Here is a 14,211-nt window from a genome sequence, read left to right as displayed (position 1 = left end):
AAGGAATGAACAATCGAGATGTTGCAAATGCAGCAAGAACCTACAATCACGACACCCAACTCGTAATTCAGGCAGCAACTCGTGCTGAGGCTTTCGGTATCAACACGTGCCCCGCCAAGCCGGAGGAAGGAATAATGGAAGTCACTGGTGAATCAAGTAACAGGCGGTCAATCCACAAAAGGTCTTCATCGAGCGGATGGAACACACAGGACCGGGGTCGTGGTCCTCAAAGTAAGCGTTCAAATCGTTGGAGTTCGCAAGATGGACGACGTAGTCGCTGTTTCAGGTGCAACCGTGCAAAGCATAACGGAAGACAGTGCCCAGCTCTCTACAAGAATTGCAACACGTGTAACCAGCGCGGTCATTTTTCCGTCACTTGTCGCAAGAAGCAGGTGAACAATGTTGGTTGTTCTGAGGATGCTGACGAGCACGTCAACAGCGAACAGGTATGATTCCTTGGAACTCTTACTTTTTAACTTTTCATTGAATAAAGGCGACGGACGCCATGACGTTATTTTAAACCTACATTTTTTTTACGATGTTGACCCTTGTTTTTTTTTAACATTTGTCCCCATCTTATTTCTAGTTGATCAACTCGCTATCACTAACTGATGTTTTAGTTAACTGTTGCGTGGGTTTGTCGGAGGTGCGGACGCAAATGTAATCGGGGGTAAAGATTGGGAGAGTTTAGAATCTCAGTTACACGGAGGCTCTGTAAACCTAGAGTTTGTCGATTGTTCTTTTTTTTTTTTTTTTTTTTTTTTTTTCAACTTTTTATTTGTTCCAAATTCAAAATAAATTACATTAAATTTTTAACCTAGGTGCTCCAGTTACTGCAGTAACGTACCAGCCTTAATTGTTATGATATATATCTAAGTGTTTTTACATTGTTCATGTCTTGGCAATTAAGTATTTTAAACAGGTTTTTTAACCTGCATGTCAGTATAACAATTGATATCTTAAAACTAAAAACTAAAACTAAATCTTATCTAAGTATAAAGGGAATTAATCGTTGCAATTGAGGATTGCAACGATTTTTGCCTGAAATTATTCATTATTTTGTTGGGCATTAGTTCTAAAGTCTCAACATTCGAAATTCTATGTACCTCGGTAGTACTGTACCAGGGAGGCAACTTCAAAATCATTTTCAGAACTTTGTTCTGAATCCTTTGAAGTGCTTTTTTCCTGGTAGTGCAACAACTAGACCATATTGGCACAGCGTAAAGCATGGCCGGTCTAAAAACTTGTTTAAATATTAGAAGTTTATTCGTCAGGCAAAGTTTGGATTTCCTGTTTATAAGAGGATACAAACATTTAATATATTTGTTACATTTGGCTTGAATGCCCTCAATGTGATCTTTAAAAGTTAATTTTTGGTCAAGTATTAATCCAAGATATTTCACTTGGTTTGACCAGGAAATTGGAACTCCGTTCATAGTGACTATGTGACTACTACTAGGTTTCAAAAACGAAGCTCTAGGCTTGTGTGGAAATATTATAAGTTGAGTTTTGGAAGCGTTGGGAGAAATCTTCCATTTTTGTAAATAAGAAGAGAAAATATCTAAACTTTTCTGAAGTCTGCTGCAAATAACACGAAGACTTCTTCCTTTAGCAGAAATGCCTGTGTCATCAGCGAACAAAGATTTGTGGCAACCCTGAGGCAAATCAGGGAGGTCCGAAGTGAAAATGTTATATAATATAGGCCCAAGAATGCTACCCTGAGGAACTCCTGCTCTAACAGGTAGTCGATTAGATTTGGAATTTTGATAATTTACCTGCAGAGTTCTGTCAGTTAAATAATTTTGAACTAATTTCATAATATAAAGTGGAAAATTAAACTTTTTCAATTTAGCAATCAAACCTTCATGCCAAACACTGTCGAATGCTTTTTCTATGTCTAGAAGAGCAACTCCAGTTGAGTGGCCTTCCGATTTGTTTGAACGAATTAAATTGGTAACTCTTAAGAGTTGATGAGAAGTTGAATGCCCATGGCGAAATCCAAACTGCTCATCTGCAAAAATTGAGTTCGTATTGATGTGAAGCATCATTCTATTTAAAATTATCTTTTCAAAAAGTTTACTTATTGAAGAAAGCAAACTTATTGGGCGGTAGCTAGAAGCTTCAGCTGGATTTTTATCCGGCTTCAAAATTGGAACAACTTTTGCATTTTTCCATTTATCAGGAAATGCCAAATGGAAACATCTGTTAAATAATTTTACCAAGAAAGACAAGGTACTCTCTGGGAGTTTTTTGATGAGGATATAGAAAATTCCATCATCACCTGGAGCTTTCATATTTTGAAACTTTTTAGTTATAGACCTTACTTCGTCCAAATCAGTCCCCCAGGAATCATCAAAAATATTTTCCCGAGAGAAAATATTCAGAAAATCCCGAGCAACCTGATTCTCAATAGGACTAGTAAGACCCAAACTGAAATTATGGGAACTCTCGAATTGCTTAGCAAGTTTCTGAGCTTTTTCCAAATTTGTGATCAAAATTTTACCACCTTCTTTAAGCGCTGGAATAGGCTTTTGAGGTTTTTTCAAAATTTTTGTGAGTTTCCAAAAGGGTTTGGAACTCGGGTCTAATTTAGAAATATTATTTTCAAAAGTTTTGTTCCTCAGGGCAGAGAATCGCTTTTTAATTTGTTTTTGCAAATCCCGCCAGATAACCTTCATGGCAGGATCGCGTGTTCTTTGATATTGTCTCCTACGAACATTTTTAAGACGGATCAAGAGCTGAAGATCGTCGTCTATTATAATTGAATCGAATTTAACCTCGCATTTTGGTACTGAGGCAGCTCTTGCTGCAACTATAGAAGTAGTCAGAGATTCAAGAGCATAAGTAATTTCATCTTTGGTTTGCAAAGGAATGTTTGGATCGAAGTTATATTCCATAAATGTTCGATATTGCTCCCAATCAGCTCTATGGTAATTGAAAGTAGAGCTGTTGGGATTACAAATTATTTCTTGGGATATTTCAAAAGTTACTGGAAGGTGATCAGAACCGAAGTCAGCATGGGTAACCAGTTGGCTACAAAGTTGACATGAATCAGTTAAGACCAAATCAATAGTGGAGGGATTTCTTGCAGAAGAAAAGCATGTTGGGCTGTTTGGATATTGAATAGTGTAATAACCTGCAGAACAATCATCAAACAGAATATTACCATTGGAATTGCTTTGAGCATTATTCCATGAGCGGTGTTTTGCATTAAATCACCAATAATGAAGAATTTAGACCTATGACGGGTAAGTTTCTGGAGGTCACCCTTGAGAAAATTCTTTTGCTGGCCTACGCATTGGAATAGCAAATAGGCAGCTATAAACGTAAGTTGTCCAAATTTTGTTTCAACAGAAACTCCCAAAGTTTCAAAAACTTTGGTTTCAAATGAAGAAAGAATTTTATGTTTGATTCGTCTATGAATAATGATGGCAACGCCACCACAGGGTCCATCAAGACGATCATTTCTATAAATCAAGTAATTTGCGTCCTTCTTAACCTTATGGTCAGGTTTAAGGAACGTTTCAGTTATAACGGCAATATGCACGTTATGAACTCTCAAAAAGTTAAATAGCTCGTCTTCATTATCTTTAAGAGATCGAGCATTCCAATTTACAATATTTAATGCTTTAAAATCCATTACTGAATTTTAAAGTCATGACAATATTATTTGCAAATTTTACTCCAGTTTGAATAGCATCAAACATGGAGTTAGATTTAAGCATATCAGAAATCATGTCAATTAATGATTTCTGTAAAAATTCCATTTTAGGGGCAGTAATGCTTCCTAAATCAAAATTGTCAAAATTTCCGTTAGAATTACTTTGGTTAGTATTTTGATTTCTACCCGATGCAATAGCAGCATAGGTAGCTCCATTAACTCGCTGAACATTGTTAGCAGCGAGGGGAGTAGGTACAGATGAAAAATTTGAAGCAGGGGTGATATTTGTACCTACGGGTACGAATGTAGAATTTGTTCCTCGCTGACCGTTGTTAACAGCAGAGGAATTTGTACCTGGTCGGAAACGTGGAGCGTTTCTTACCTGTCGGTTAGAACGAGATTGTAGGATCGCTTTGCGAGTCTTACATTCCCAAAAATTGGATTTGTGGTTTTCACCACAATTTGAACATTTAAATTTCTTAGGATCTTCCTTCACAGGACGGTCGTCCTTTGCGTGAGAGGAATCACCACAATTCATGCATTTAGCTGGCATGTAGCAATTTTTAGTTCCGTGACCCCATCCCTGGCATTTACGGCACTGAGTGAGGTTTTGGAAATTTCCTCCAGTCTTCCTGAAGTGTTCCCACTTCACTCGGACATGGAGCATAAGGCTAGCTTTTTCTAAGGCCTTAAGGTTGTTTAGTTCACTAGACTTGAAGTGAACTAAATAAAAATCATTAGAAATCCCGTTGCGCGAATCGCCAGGACGGGATTTCATTTTCATTTTGATTACTTGGAGTGGCACAACTCCAAGTAATTTTGCCAGTTCATCTTTGATCTGATCCAGGGATTCACCACTGGGCAGTCCTTTCATGACAACCTTGAACACACGTTCAGTTTTGGTGTCGTAAGTAAAAAATTTGTGCTTCTTCTCAGTAAGATACTTGAGAAGACATTTAAATCCGTCCAAGGTTTCAGCCAATACACGGCATTCACCCCGACGTCCAATTTGTAGTGAAAACTCAACTTTCACGAAATTCAAAAGTTCCATGCGAAGAGCATGGAAATCGGAAGTGGTTATCACAATAGGGGGAATCTTTTCCTTCTTGGCATTAAGCCGGGAAAGTTTACTAGAATTTTTCTTGGATGATGGATCATTCTCATCATCCGTGAGCAAATCAAATTGATTACTCAAATTAATTTCTTCAGAAGGGGGGTCAAGAGTTTGCCCCTTTCTTTTGCGTTTAGGCGCCATGGCGGCAGTAAATTTTTATCCAATTCGACTTCTAAGCAGATTACTATAAGAATCTGAAGGATCGAAGAGGAATTTTCCAAATCGATATCCAAGAAGGATTACCTCGGGTAGGGTCCAAACAAGGATCGAAGAGGAATAAAGTTGAACAAGGTAGAAATTTTTTACAGGTTGTCGATTGTTCTGATTTCCCCGATCTGAGAGCATATGCTGCCGATCAACCAATGATCGTTACAAAGATTTTCTGGGCGAATGTTGAAGTAAAAGGACTCCACAGATCCACTGTGCATGCAAAATTTTTGGTGATTCCAAAAGGGCGTAAATCATTGCTAGGTCGCGAAACTGCTAGTGATTTAAAGTTGTTGCAAGTTGGAAAAACCATCAACAGTTCGGAGCATGATGACAGAGATCATATTTTCCCGAAAATTCCCGGAATAAAAGTTAAATTCAGTATCGACAGGTCTGTCCCACCAGTACGCAATGCTTACTTCAATGTACCCGCTGCGTATAGGGAAGCAGCTAGGCTAAGACTTGAACATATGGAGGCTCAGGGGATAATAGAAAAGTTAATACAGCCCCTGAATGGATTAGCGGTATGTCGGCCGTCCCGAAAGGACGGGATGACTTCCGATTAGTTGTTAACATGCGGGCACCAAATAAGGCCATTAAAAGGGAATATTTTCGACTGCCGCTGCTGAATGAAATAAAAAGCAAACTGCATGGAGCCAAGTACTTTTCCAAACTGGACCTCACAAGTGCCTACTATCACTTGGAGCTAAGTCAAGAGTCAAGGGAACTAACCACTTTTCTTGCGGAGAATGGGATGTATCGTTTCCGGAGTCTAATGTTTGGAGTCAACTGCGCTCCCGAAATTTTCCAAAGAGAGATGACTCGGATACTGGAGGGAATCGACAACGTTATTGTGTATATCGATGACATCTTGATATTCGCTAACAGTTTGGAAATCCTTAGAAAAACAGTGGTTCGCGTACTTACGGCGCTTAGAGCGAACAATCTCACATTGAATACAGCCAAGTGTCAGTTCGATCGAGAACGGATAAAGTTCTTGGGCCACGAGTTGGACAAGAATGGCTTCCATGTGGACGAAGCAAAAGTGGTCAACATCCGGAACTTCCGGGAACCATCCACCACATCAGAACTACGTAGTTTCCTGGGATTGGCGTCTTTTGTCAGTCCATTTATAAAGAATTTTTCTGATCTTACGAGTCCATTGTGGAAAATGGCAACAGCTCACACGTGGCAATGGGGCCCAGATCAAACCGAGACATTTGAGCTGACTAAAAACAAGAGCTGCACTGTTGCATTGGGTTATTTTTCGGAGGATGATACAACCGTTCTTTACACTGACGCTTCTCCAATTGCGTTGGGAGCTGTGTTAACCCAAGAAGGAAGAGACGGATCACGCAGAATCATTAGTTTCACCTCAAAAGCCCTAACTCCCACAGAGAAGAAGTATGCTCAGAACCAAAGAGAAGCGCTCGGTGCTGTGGACGGTGGAGCACTTTTCTTTCTTTCTTCTTGGGAGACACTTTATACGGCGGAAAACGCTAGAGGCGTGAGCTTTATCCTCAACAGACTCAGAGAAGATTCCAAACGAGCGTTGACCAGGGCAGACGGGTGGGCGCTAAGGCTAAGCCCGTACAACTACAAAGTAGAGTTTATCCGTGAGAGGGAAAATATCGCTGATCCATCATCCCGCCTCTACGGTGGAATTGATGAGCCGTTCAATGAGGATTCAAGCCCATGGGAAATTGCTGGTCTTGAAGCAAACAGCGTGGATTTCGTAACAGAAGAAGAAATTCGTGAGGCTACAAAGCAAGATCCAGCACTAACCGAAGTATCCCATGCCATAGAGTCTGGAGAATTGCCAGCTCAGCTTAACAGATTTTGCTCTGGGAAAGACGAACTGTGCCTTATAAATGGAATCATTTTGAAAGGAGGTCGGGCAGTAATCCCCAAGTCGCTGCGAGAGAAAACACTGAGAGTAGCTCACGAAGGTCATCCATTGTCTGCAAAGCTGAAGACCATCTTACGGGAGCGCGTCTGGTGGTCTGGCATGCCAGGGGACGCTGAAAACTGGGTCAAGGCCTGCCAACATTGCGCAGTCAATGGTAGACCAGGAAAACCCACTCCAATGGAGCGTGCGGTAGTTCCGAAGACTGCCTGGGAGACAATCGCTGTGGATTTCAACGGGCCTTATGCTAAGTTCGGAGGAATTCACATCCTCGTTATCGTCGATTGTCGTTCTCGATACATCATTGCCCGTCCTATAAAATAAACCAGCTTCGAGCTAACGAAGCGAGTGCTAGACGAAATCTTCGATAGAGAAGGTTTTCCGGAAAGCGTAAAAAGCGATAACGGACCCCCGTTTAATGGGGAAGATTATAAACAATACTGTCATGAAAGAGGAATTAAAACTATTTTCTCAACGCCGTTTTTTCCACATTAAAACGGTTTGGTGGAAAATTACATGAAGGTAAATAACAAATCAATGGCCATAGCGGCCTCTACCGGATCAAATTACAATGAAGAACTGCAAGCTGCTATTCGGGCGCACAATGCAGCTTCCCACACTGTAACGAAGGTTCCACCTGAGGAAATTATGCGAGGTAGAAGGATCAAGCGGGGATTGCCACTTTTCGATCGTGGTCTCCCGAATCACGACAACGACGTTCTTAACCAGAGGGATCGAGATATGAAACTTAAGTCCAAAGAACGTGAGGACATCCGACGCGGTGCTAGGAAATGCCAGTTGAAACTCGGAGATACGGTCATAGTTGAACAACAATCACGACCGAAAGGTGTTTCAAGATTCGGTACACAGCGGTATACGGTAATGGAAGAGAGAAACGGTAACCTGGTACTCAGCGACGATGATGGACATACTCTGAAACGCCACGTTTCCCAGACGAAGAAGGTGTTTGAATGGCGTGCCCAACCAAGATCTGAAGCTAAATCGCCGCAAGAAGATCAATCGCTTCAACGAAATTCCAGGGATAGGAGAGCCCCAAGGTATTTGCAAGATTTTGTTCATACGGTAGATAACATGCAATACCGAAGTGATTAAAAGCGAAAGTTAAATGATCACACCTGAATTATTCAATAAATATTTTGGAAAATCTACACCTTCGTCTTGTTTTGTGTTTTATGCTTCAATATCATTTTACCATTTCGATTTTATTTTATTTTTTAATCCTGTGAGAAGAGGAGAGATGTGGGGAATGAGAAACCTTGATATTGAATAACCCCTCGGTTTATCCCTATTGCTAAACACCATCAGCCACAGGGCTACCAATAGATAACTCCAACTATCTGGCATCACGTCTGCTCGGGCCTCGAACGGTTTCCGATAGATTAGGGCCTCGATTGTGCAGCGAAGTCAAGCACTCGCTCTTTCACTAGTCGACCGTCGAACGGGTAAGTCCTGCTTGCGAGATTATGGACGATTCTCTTGTTGCGCCAATAAATAGTTCCAACATGTAAATGCTGTAAAGGAAAGGGTCCAACAGACTTCCTTGCGGAACTCCTGCTGGGAACGTGTTTGACAGGCAGCCATTCAACGATACCCTGAACGACCGTTGCTGAAGGTGGCTACGGGTGATCTTAACAATATGCAAAGGAAGTTTGAAGTTACAAAGCTTGTTTACAAGCCCTTGTGTTAAACATTATCAAACGCCTTTTCGACGTCTAGCAAGGCCATAGCTGTGGACTTGGATACAACTTTGTTACTTCAGACGTTATTTATCACCAGTACTGTTGAGTTTCGGATGTATTCAACCTATTAAACATGCGTTGTTACTTCTGATTTATCACTTTTTATTTTCTCGAACCATCTAATACAACCTCGTACTCTCAACGTTCGCTCTCTTCTCTCCCTATCCGGAAATCCCACGTACCTCACATGACTTTATCAGGGTTGCCATGTTTCTACTGTTCTTTATTTTATAATACAACAGGGCCGGAGTTAGGCTCGACCCGACAAGTACTAGCTGATGATTTGTGGAGTGTCCCTTCCTGAAACCAAGCTGTTCCGGTAGGAGAATGTTGTGTTCCTCGACAAACTTGAGCAAACGATTGAGAATAAGTTTCTCGAGCAATTTGCTCAGCGCTGAAAGGAGGCTGATCGGTCTGTAGTTTGAAGCTAACGTTAGGTCCTTCCCGGGTTTGCGGATAGGTATGATTTTCGCTGTTTTCCAGATACTTGGAAAGTAGTGCAGTTCCAAGCATCTGTTGAAGACAGCGGCCAGCAGAGAGTGAATCTTCATGCTGAGGTTTTTCAACATTATTTTGAATATTCCGTCGAACCCGGCAGCCTGAATGTTTTTGCGCACTTCAGCGCTGAGCAAATCTGTTCCACTGTGATCCTATCTTCCGGAGGGATAGCACAAGGGAAGGAATCAAGGTTGAGTATACATTGTGTCACCTGATCTTTGAGTGGACTCTGGATGTTGGAGCCAAGAAAGTGTGATTCGGCAATATGCTCACCAATCGCATTTGCTTTCTTCTGAGGGGTGATTATCAGCCGATTGTCATCATATTCATCTTTGAGTGGTGGAATGGGTTTGGGTGCGTCTTTAGAACCTTGGAGCCCTTCCAGAATAGTCTGGAGCGGTTCTCCAGATTCCAGACGAGCCGCCAGAAACTTTCGTTCCGGAGTGAGACCATTCTAGACGCAATCTCCTTGTTCAGATCGGCTATTTCACGTTTCCTCGCTAGATCTCCGGTCCTTTGGAACTGGCGTCTACGAATATTTCTTAGGCAAATCAAGATTTGGGTGTGGGAATCAGTGGCAATAAACTTACTCCTCACAAGAACTCCTCGGACGCACGCCTCGTCAGCCACGGCTATGGCTTCGTGGAGTACCCCTTACACTCAGTCGATGTTCTCCACGGTGTCAAGTGGCGGGTTGTCGATGATGTGCCTGTCTACCATGCGTCCAGTTTACGCGGTGGTAGTCCTGGCGCAGACTTGGAGCAGGAGCCACATTGCAGCCCAGTTCAGCCACCACCGGTTGGTGGTCGGAGCTGAGTTCGTTCAGATCTAGCGTCGGTGGGCTGCCGCCGGTGAGATGCATGTTGGCACGTTCGAGAACCAAACGGAGTGCGAGTGGTCGAACAGCAGACGAACGTTCTGGTTCTGCTGGTAGTTCCGCCAGGCCGCATAGCGAGCATATAGATCTTCTCCAACAACGAAGCGGTAACCGGTACGGGTGATGGTGGACAGGCCCTTCTTGAATTTAGCAGCATTTGCGGCACACTGTCAAGGGCAGTAAATGATGATGATCTGGATGTATTCAGTCGAAAACTCCACCTCCACACCAAGGGCCTCGGTGAAAGAGGCGAGAATATGGGACAGTATGCGGTATTTTATTCTTTCCTGACGATGATCGCAACACTACCCCTAGGAATTCCGCAAGCTCGATGGATTTTGCTCTCAAGGAGCAAGTGTTCCAGGTGACGATGTAATACTGGACGATAAACTTATCGAGTCCTGGATCTGCTAGGGCTTGACGAAAATTTTAATTGGTTCATCCGCTGAGAACAGGTTGGGGTTGTTGTATAGCGCTGTTGGTTGTCTCCAGAATCCAGGGTGGATGGAGAGCTTTGTCCAGCAGAAGATCCAGACGTTTCTTGAGGAGGAGCGGATTGTACCCGTGAATTCGCTTGTCCATGAAGAGGCGGAAAGTCCTCCACTCTGAAAGCTGGGGCCTTGTCCTTCCTTCGTCCTGGTTGATTGTTGGTGGACGCCTGTTTTTCGATGCGCTTGAAATCCTCGCGTTTAGGGCACTGCTTGTCGGATCCTTTGTGAACACCACCAAAGTTGGCACATTTGGACGCCACATCTTTATCCGTAGCACATTCGGAGGTGGCGTTGTTTTGAGCGCAATTGCCGCAGCTTGCTTAATGTTGCAGTTTCGGGTGTCGTGTCCAAAGTTCAGACACCGTTGGCACTGAGTCACATCGTGATGGCCGCCACGGTATGGCTCCCGATCAATAGCGGTGTGGCATTTTCCTCCTTCTATGGATTCTCATGTAGGCTGCGTTGTGTACTGGAGAATGCCACCACTCACCAAGCGGTGATTGAATAAACACCGTTTGGTGAGACCGGGTGGAATTAATCTTTGAAATCTGTGTTAGTCTGTCTGTGATGTTAAATATCATAGCAAACAGTTGCACATTCGTGTAATTTACAATAGTGACATTTTTAAAAACGAAACGTAATTTTAACAGATTCGTAGAAAAAATTCCTATCGATTGGCGTATTAGGAATTAAAACCCATCATCTCTGGATCAAAATCAGACCACATTCATACCGCGACCGAATTTGGTTTTTGAAATTGCACCCCCATGGTATATTAGATTTAAACATATCTAGATAGAACTGGAATTAGGCGTAACAGCTTTTGTAAGCAATGACTTCTCTCGATAATTTTTAAAAATTCAAGACACGCCCACGCAAACCAACATTACCGTCGGGTATGGAAGTCTTATCTCATGTTGACGTTGATTTGCGTGGGCGAGATTTGACTTTCAAGACATCATCGAAAGAAGTCATTGTTTCCAAAAGCTGTTACGCCTTAATTTCAGCTCTTTCTTGATATGGGAACTGACATCCGATTGATGACCTTGAAAAATGTCCAAAAAATACTATTTTACAAATTTATGGTGATCCTGAAAGGACCGTTTGGGCGTGATTTTTGAGTAATGCTGAGCTATTAGGGTGTTCAACACATATGATGCTGGTGAGCTGTATGTTGTTTGGAATGAGGGTGACGCGCTTAGCATAGATGGCCCACAGCGACTCACGAAGAGCTACTGATTCCCATCAATAGCGGTGCGGCTTCTTCCTCCTTCTATGGATGCTCATGTGAGCTGCAGCTCGCTGCTTGCAGGGAGCCTTTCGTTGCGTACTGGAGAACAATGTTCAACGCCACGCGCCGAAAGCACTGCTGCTTCTGCTGATGCCGACGACCGGACACCACCACACACGGTGATTGGAACTGAATCCGATCAGCGGTTGAGGCCAGCCTTGATAGATAGCTGCTTGCAGGGAGCCTTTCGTTGTGTACTGGAGGACACCACCACTCACCACTCACCACGCGGTGATTGAATAAACACCGTTTGGTGAGACCGGATGGAATTAAACTTCGAAATCTGTGTTAGATAAATCGCTTTTCGCAGGCAGTCGGTAATAATTTTAATTATCATATCAAAAGTTGCGCATTCGAGTAATCTTCAATAGTGACATTTTGAAAAATGATGCAGTGTTAAATTTAACAGATGCCTAGAAATATTTCTGATCGAATGGTGATAAAGTTATTGAAATTGGTTCAGGGGCAGCTGACTTATTAACGTTCAAAATCTTTCATAATGTTGTTACATGTTCCATTTACGGTTTCCACAAAGTGTACCCCCATATAGAAATCACAGACGTAGTCCTACGTCAAAAGGTACAAAATCATAACATTGTCTGTATGGCCAACCTATACCTCTCTGCGGTATTCACTACGGAGCTTGATAGGAAATGCAACTAACGTTGAATGTGATACTTTTTTTAGTTTGCGTGTGGTTTAGTTTCATCCCATCCCGAACCCAGTTGAACAACTGTTACATCCAACCGTGAAATGTTGGATTCTAATACAGATTTAAATGAAAAGTACGCAGAATTTGCAACATGCCTCGACATGAACAGATTCTGTAATATGGTCGCCGGAAGATTATTAAAATAATTTAGTAATTTTTCGAACAAAGTTTGTTGCCCCAAATGCACTGTGTCTAGAAAATCATCTCATAAAGGTTTTATACGATACTATGCATTTTGGAAAAACTTGCTTCTACGCTGCAGTCCATTGAAAAAGTGTCGTTAAGAGAAATTTCTAACACTGCTAATGAAATTGATAGAACAGTTGTTGGGGGCAGGGGATTGAATCCAAATCGATTTCCGTTCCACTCAACCGTCATGAAATTTGACGTAAGACTGCGATTGACCTGTCCAACTTAATCGACCCAATTAGCACATATTCCAACGACATTTAACAATCATGGCAAATCTATTTGTCAAAGTCCCTTCACATTAGCATGTAGTAACTCTCCGGAGAGCACCGACGGACCGTGTCCCGCTTTCGGAATGACCCTGCATGAAACAATAAACACTTCCACATTCGAACGGAACAACCGTTAAGACCGATTTATCACCGCGTTTGCACACACCTACAAACACACAGACATGTACTCACCGTAATTGGCCGTTTGTTGGTGGTAGAGCTGGTTCTGCAGTTGCGAGTTGGATGCGTAGATCGGGGCGGCCGCCGTCGGGACTGGGTACTGCTTGGAGGAGAGAATGGCATAAATATTCACCGGGAATTAGCCGCTACCTGGGTGCGTGTGCCTTTTTGCATAATGACTGTCTTACCTTGGCCAGTTGTGCCTGGGTCGCAATCACCTGATTGATGGCGGCTATTGGCGCCTGATGGACGACCGGAACCGATGGCTGAACTCCGACGAAGGTTTGCTGCGGGTGCTGGTGCTGCTGGTAGTGGATGGTCCCGGCCAGAGCCTGAGTCTGCCCGTCCGATTGATGCGGATAATTATGCTGCACAGCCGGTTGAGTCAGCGTATAATGGACAGCGGTCGGCTGGTGACCGGCGTAGATTGTTGCTTGCTGCTGATGATGCTGCGAGTACGGGTGGATTGCCGCATTTGTGATGATTGTAGCCCCTGCCGGAGCCTGATGGTGATGCTGGAAGAGCTGGAAAGTCTGCTGCGGGTAGTGTGCGTACTGTTGATACTGTGGAATCGCTGCGGCATAGTTGTACTGTGTGGGTGGGCGCAAAGGGAATACAAGCATTGAAAATTAAATCGAACGGAATTGCATTTTCCCGACAATGTACTCGGGTGTGCGTGAGAATGTGATTCGGATTTATGACTACCTTGGACAGAGCGGGACCGGCGGCAGCGTACTCATAATGGGCCGGAGCAGCGAATGTGGCCACCTTGAGGGCGGCGTTCGGGGCGACGTAGTTGATTTTGTGGTACACGGTCTGAAATGATAACGTTTGGTTTATCGGTTATTGCTTTTCGTACTTAACGGTAGCTTTTCAAAGGGATTTCCGGTTCGAGCTCGGTGCACCGCCTTTGAAAGGCAATCAGCAGATTGCTTAATCGTTCGATGTAATACTGTGTTTATCGCTCGTCTGGATGGGTTGTAGCTATGCGGAATAGCATCAAGATAAGCGGAGCAATTTCAGGAAATGCATTTGTAGGGCGAGTGAATGGAC

The 14,211-nt window shown here is 43.1% G+C and overlaps 1 protein-coding gene across 1 annotated transcript in view; it reads right to left on the bottom strand.

Annotated features, from left to right (window-relative positions):
• Positions 1-13,980, bottom strand: part of LOC135713091 (putative cyclin-dependent serine/threonine-protein kinase DDB_G0272797/DDB_G0274007) — a gene marked incomplete at its 5' end in the record, with an annotated part of 40,932 nt that extends 26,952 nt beyond the window's left edge. Inside the window, 3 exons of the mRNA XM_065236194.1 lie at positions 13,171-13,258; positions 13,347-13,748; positions 13,864-13,980. Coding sequence (XP_065092266.1) covers positions 13,171-13,258; positions 13,347-13,748; positions 13,864-13,980 — 607 coding nt within the window. The remainder of the gene's footprint in view (positions 1-13,170; positions 13,259-13,346; positions 13,749-13,863) is intronic.
• Positions 13,981-14,211: the final 231 nt, after the last annotated feature.

Source organism: Ochlerotatus camptorhynchus, unplaced genomic scaffold (genome assembly GCF_037179485.1).
Source record: "Ochlerotatus camptorhynchus isolate MF236.1 unplaced genomic scaffold, CSIRO-AGI_Acam_v1.1 ptg000532l, whole genome shotgun sequence".
NCBI lineage: Eukaryota > Metazoa > Arthropoda > Insecta > Diptera > Culicidae > Ochlerotatus > Ochlerotatus camptorhynchus.
This window is presented reverse-complemented; position numbering and strand designations above follow the sequence as displayed.